The sequence below is a fragment of the Corythoichthys intestinalis genome, chromosome 15 (genome assembly GCF_030265065.1).
Source record: "Corythoichthys intestinalis isolate RoL2023-P3 chromosome 15, ASM3026506v1, whole genome shotgun sequence".
NCBI classification, from domain to species: domain Eukaryota; kingdom Metazoa; phylum Chordata; class Actinopteri; order Syngnathiformes; family Syngnathidae; genus Corythoichthys; species Corythoichthys intestinalis.
In genome coordinates, this window is record NC_080409.1 from 6,444,530 (window position 1) to 6,450,997 (window position 6,468).

Sequence of the window (6,468 nt, forward strand, 5' to 3'; positions counted from 1 at the left end):
GCTTCCTCACGTAAAAATCATTGTACAACTCCACTGCACTTCCTTTGCTTCAAAAGTTTGGATTGTCAGAGCAGGAGCCCAAGTCAAGGTGATTCCCCGCTGGAAGTCGACCCGCTCTGGCCACTCCCCCGCGGCATCTCCATTGGCCACCGAGTCTTTTCCCCTCCCGTCTGTGGAATTGCTAGAGCTTTGGCGGCATGCCCGCCTGACACTTGTTGAGAAGAGTGGATAGAGAGAGAGAGGCCGGATCGCGGCTCCTTCCGGAATCGGACTCCCTCCCTCCCAAGCCGGGAGTGATGATCCATCCAGAGTCCCACCGGCATCACTCCTCCAAGGAGGCGGCAGACATGGCCGCGTACTGCGACATGTACCAGCAACACCAACAAGCTCCGGCCCAGAATCTCCAAGTGTGCGAGTATGCTTCCCCGCCCGGGCCGTATCTTTGGGGCATGAACGCCCCGACGTCGGCCTACCCGCACGCCGCCCCTGCCGGGCCATCGGCAGCCTTCGGCCCGCCTTCTTACAGTTCAGCGTTCGGGGGGCCGGAGCTGGGCTGGCTGTCGGCGGCGGGCCAGGAGGAGCTGCTGAAGCTGGTTCGACCACCGTACTCTTACTCGGCGTTGATCGCCATGGCCATCCAGAATGCGCGGGACAAGAAGCTGACGCTGAGTCAGATCTACCAGTATGTGGCCGACAACTTCCCCTTCTACAAGAAGAGCAAGGCCGGCTGGCAGAATTCCATCCGACACAACCTGTCGCTGAACGACTGCTTCAAGAAGGTGCCACGCGATGAGGACGACCCCGGTACGTCCGCTTCAGGGACTCCCCCCCCCAAAAAAAAACTCAATTCCACGGATTATTTGGTTATTTTCATTTTTTCATTCATTTTCTATATTTACTTTAATTTCTTATTATTTTTTATCATTTTTTTTAATAATAGGATTTTCTCTATTTAGATATATTTTTCAATTGGATTTTCATGTTTTTTTCACAGCGATTTCAGCTCCTTTTTCACTTTTCCAGTTTTTGCGTTTTTGACTTTCTGTGTTGTTTTATTCCTCTTAGTTTATGTGTTTTCTTGCCCCTAAAATAGGAAAAACTACCGTAGTAAATATGCAAAAACATTGACAAAAAAACGTAAATAAATATGAAAAACTTTTTAAACTTTTTTTTTTTTTTTTTACTTCCAATACGATTTTGTTCAAAACATGTTTTACTGATACCGATCTGATGCTGATCAGATACGTATTTTTTTGAACAAGTAAAAAAAAAAAAAAAAAAATCATATTTGTCCCGTATTAAACCAAGCTCTGCTGGTATCATTGGTTTCTAAAGAGCAGTAGTCTCACTCAGCAATCTTTTTAGCTGTTTGATCAAAACACCAAGATACTGAAAACATTTGACTACTGGATCAGAACCGACCAAATCCGATACTTTCCAATACTCCAAAACTAACCATATCGGGTGCCTGTACTGATACTGAGTATCGGATTTGGACATCAAGGCTTCAAGGATTTTTATTGTCTCATCAATTCACATTTACATGTGTGAAAAATGATGAGAAAATACAACTCGTTCCCGCTTTGAAAGCCAAGATAAATGCTAAGTGAGCATAATAGAGCAAAATTGTAAGGTGCAAAAATATAACAAGCGAAACAGACAACAAGAAATGACAAAAAAAAACAGTTTGAACGGAAGTATAAAAATATGTACTGTAACTACAAAAACAATTTAGCAGTTGGCTGACTTAGGCTTGCTTCATGCTAAAGTGCACGTGAGCAGTATAGGTATGATCATAATTGATGTAATTGATTTTTAAAGTGACTTACTAGTAAGTGATTTAAAGTAGACCAGTAGACATCAAATCCATTCAAATAGATGGGACATCTGCTAAAGACAAACCCATTTCAATTCACGCCAGTAGGATAATTGGATGTCACACAATTGGAAGTTTGCTCAGGGTTTCTACAGGTATCAGCTAATCTCATTTAATAATTTTTAATGCCACTCATTTAATGCCCGAGCCAAACTGCACAGTTTCATACACACAAATTGTAAGTAGAGTTGTCCGATAGCAACTTTTTAACCGATAACTGATATACTAGTACCAGTATTGTCCAATAGTACCCCGCTGTATAGTTTAACAATGATAAATGTAACAACTTCAAGTAATTCTAACAAGCATTCTGTGAAAAGTAAGAGAACTTCAACTGAAGTTATGGAAAACTGCCTATAGTACGCCACAATATTTGTTGTTGAAATCACAATCGTGCATACATCAGTTTTTTTTTTGTTTTTTTTTACCGAGTGCAAAGTGCGAGTAACACACTGCCATACCACATATGGCTCACACAGTGCTTCTAGCTCAAAATAACAACAAAGGCACACAGCTTCAGTATAGTGAATGAGGCATATAATGAGTTTATAATTCATTATTTTTCAATCATTTATTCAATTTATCCCATTTAATTTTTGCACCACGAATGCAAATGGTCTGCTTACATAACAAATCCCCAGCATCTTAGTTTGGTGAAAAAGCTGTGACCAGCCCTTCTAAAAGGCTTCTAAAAGTATGTTTTTCACAGCATCGGCGTGGCACCTTAGTACTTAGCACTCTCGATTCCGATGTCATCATTTAAGTGCTATACCTGTACCTACAGTGCTGGCCAGTTCTGTCAGGAAACGCTCAATTTCTCCCAGAAAATCATTGCAATCACAAATGCTTTGGTAGGAATATCCTGATTTATTTTGCTTGCAATGAAAAAATACAAAAGAGAATGATTTTTTTGTTTTTTTATCATGATCATTTTACACAAAACTCCAAAAGTGGGCCGGACAAAAGTATTGGCACCCTCAGCCTAATACTTGGTAGCACAACCTTTAGACAAAATATCTGCGAACAACTGATACCGATATCCATCAATGAGTTTCTTACAATGCTCTGCTAGAATTTTAGACCATTCTTCTTTGGCCAACTGCTCCAGGTCTCTGAGATTTAAAGGGTGTCTTCTCCAAACTGCCATTTTCAGATCTCTCCACATGTGTTCTATTCAGGTCTTCACTCATTACTGGCCACTTTGGAAGTCTCCAGTGCTTTCTCTCAAAACATTTTCTAGTGCTATTGAAGTGTGTTTTGGGTCATTGTCCAGCTGGAAGACCCATGACCTCTGAGGGAGACCCTACTTTCTCACACTGGGCCCTACATTATGCTGCAAAATTTGTTGATAGTCAGACTTTGTAATGCCATGCACATGGTCAAGCAGTCCAGTGCCAGAGGCAGTAAAGCAACCCCAAAACATCAGGGAACCTCCACTATGTTTGACTGTGGGGACCTTGTTCTTTTCTTTGAAGGCCTCGTTTTTTTTTGGTTTTTTTTCCCTGTAAACTCTGTTGATGCCTTTTCCCAAAATACTCTAACATTCTTCCAAAACGTTTTTGGCTTTGTCAGGTAAATTTGGCAAACTCCAGCCTGGTTTTTTTTATGTCTCTGGGTGAGAAGTGGGGCGTTCCTGGGTATCCTACCATGGAGTCCCTTTTCATTCAGACGCCAACGGCTAGTACGGGTTGACACTGTTGTATCCTCGGACTGCAGGACAGCTTGAACTTGTTTGGATGTTAGTCAAGGTTCTTTATCCACCATCCGCTTCCTCACAATTTTGCTTCTCAAGTCCTCAGACAGTTCTTTGGTCTTCTTTCTTTTCTCCATGCTCGATGTGGTACACACAAGGACAGAGGTTGAATCAACTTTAATCCATTTTAACTGGCTGCAAATGTGATTTAGTTATCGCCACCACCTGTTATGTGCCACAGGTAAGTAACAGATGCTGTTAAATAAACAAATTAAAGAATCAATCACATGATTTTTCAAAGGGTGCCAATACTTTTGTCCGGCCCATTTGGAGTTTTGTGTAAAATGATAATTATTTAAATTTTTTTGCATTCTATTTTGTGTTTTTTCATTGCAAGCAAAATAAATGAAGATATTACTACCAAAGCATTTGTAATTGCAATCATAATTTCTGGGAGAATTTGAGCATTATCTGACAGAATTGCAGGGGTGCCAATACATTTGGCCAGCAGTGTATGCAACCATCAGTGCAACACTATCGGGGACAGCCCTAAAAAGGATTGTTGACATAAACTTAATCAGATATTAATCGCTGAAATTTCCTCTTTAGGCAAAGGAAACTACTGGACGTTGGACCCCAACTGCGAGAAGATGTTTGACAACGGCAACTTCCGTCGCAAAAGGAAGCGACGGTCTGACCCGACCAAGACGGAGGAGGGTGCACCGCCCCCTGGCCCCGTTCCCGCCCGGAGCCCGCCCTCTCCCTCGGAGAACGTTAAGACGGCGTCGTGTTACAGCAACTTTTACAGCGGCATGTCCTCCCTGGGGGGCGGAGCCAGACAGACAGGGCACCTGGGGCTATTGGATGAGGTGTCCGGCAGGAACATCGGCGCCTTGCAGGGACCCTACCGTCAGCAGGAGCCGTCCCAGCACGCTAACGAGGGTCTGTCCTTCAACCGCGGCCTCTACTACAATGCCCTGGCAGGGGGACAGGGCGGACATTTTAACGGGCACTTGTACAACGGATTCAGCGTCAACAGCCTCATTTACCCCCGAGACGGGGCCGCCGAGCTCTAGTGGACCGACCCCTCGTTAACTCATTCATTTGCTTGATCGTTGACATTGATGGAGATAGATGTCCAATTCATATGGGCTGGTAGGGATGGCAGTGAATGAACATTTGTTGAAACTTAGTAAAGTAAAGCGCGAAAACAAACAAAAAACAAAAACAACAAATGCAGAAACCTAAAAAAAAATTTGCTCTCCAGTAGACGTTCAATCCGTTTGTTGTAGGAGGGTTAGCATCGAATGAACCAACAATCTTTCGCTGTCAGCCTTCTGCTTCACCGGACTAGAGGTCTATTGATAAACTCACTAAAAAATTACCAGCAGGAGCATTGTTGGACCTTTCATTGCACCATGTTCGTAGGGGCGACGTTCAAATCATAGTCAATGCATTGACATTCAAATGAAATCATAACTAGCTTAATTCACAACCAATTTTTAAAAGATTTTATCTGATATTTATTCAGTGACTGCCATTGATGGCGCCGGACCTCTACTAAGCATAAAAGCATTTTAATTCACAACAGAATCAGTGAATAAGTTATTTAAAAAAAGAAATAAATAAAAATAAAAATAAATGAACATCACCAACAAGCACTTATTTCCTTTTGCTGATGAAATCACATTCAACACATTTGTTTTCACTTGAGATGCACCGAAAAATCGCTGGCTGTATATTTTTCACCGAAATGTGACTAAATTTATAGTTTCATTCCAAAATTCTTTTCACCAAAAATTTATTACTGAATAGTTGACACAAGCAATTAGCTTGCAAGCACGTACTTCTCGTAAGGCCATTTCAAACTAGTGGCAACCTAGTTGAAGGTGAAGGGTTCTGCAGCAACCCATTCATTGTTTATGTGGGAAGGGACTTCTCGGCGAAAGTGAGCGGCTGTTTTGGGCGGAACGGCAGGTTTGAACGAATTTGTGCCAAGAATCGAGGCCCAAAATAGTTATTGATTTTGCAGCCCAACCTGAGTGTAGCAGATTAGCAGTGAACTCTCTCTCTCTTGCGCTAATATAGTAGCTAAAATATACTATACTATACTATACTATACTATACTATACTATACTATACTATACTATACTATACTATACTATACTATACTATACTATACTATACTATACTATACTATACTATACTATACTATATACTTTATACTCCCTATGGGCTCACCACCTGTGGGAGGGCCCAAGGAGGTTGGGTGCATAGGCAGTTGGGTGGCAGCCAAAGGATGGGTCGTTGGCGGTTCGATCCCCAGCTGCTGAAGCTGGTTCTTGGGACGTGGAATGTCACCTCTCTATCCGGGAAGGAGCTCGAGCTATCGCTAGTGCAACTCGATGTAGTCGGGCTCACCTCCACACATAGCTTGAGCTCTGGTAACCATCCTCTTGAGGGGAGGTTGTACATTATTCCACTCTGGAGTTGCCCACAGTGAGAGATGACGAGCAGGTGTGGGCATTGCCCCCTGACTTGCCGCCTGTACATTGGGGTTCAACCCGGTAGATGGGAGGGTAGCCTCCCTTTGCCTTCGGGTGGGGGGATGGGTCCTAACTGTTGTTTGTGCTTATGCACCAAACCGCAGTTCAGAGTACTCACCCTTTTTGGAGTCCTTGGAGGGGGTGCTGGAGAGCGCTCCTTCTGGAGACTCCCTCGTTCTGCTGGGGGACTTCAATGCTCACGTGGGCAATGGCACTCAGACCTGGAGGGGCGTGATTGAGAAGAACGGCCCCCCCGATCAGAACCCGAGCAGTGTTCTATTGTTGGACTTCTGTGCTCGTTGCGTATTGTCGATAATGAACACCATGTTCAAGAATAAGGGTGTCCATATGTA

The 6,468-nt window shown here is 43.2% G+C and overlaps 1 protein-coding gene across 1 annotated transcript; it reads left to right on the forward strand.

Moving 5' to 3' along the window:
• The first annotated feature begins 296 nt into the window (after positions 1-296).
• Positions 297-6,074, forward strand: foxi2 (forkhead box I2). Its single transcript, XM_057859934.1, has 2 exons — positions 297-804; positions 4,179-6,074. Exons 1-2 carry the CDS (start codon positions 297-299, stop codon positions 4,643-4,645), a joined length of 975 nt encoding a protein of 324 aa, XP_057715917.1. The 3' UTR covers positions 4,646-6,074.
• Positions 6,075-6,468: the final 394 nt, after the last annotated feature.

Coding starts and splice junctions, on each gene's coding strand:
- foxi2 (XM_057859934.1), top strand. CDS start 297: ATGATCCATCCAGAGTCCCACCGGCATCACTCCTCCAAGGAGGCGGCA. Junction 805..4,178: donor ACGCGATGAGGACGACCCCG/GTACGTCCGCTT, acceptor TTTCCTCTTTAG/GCAAAGGAAACTACTGGACG.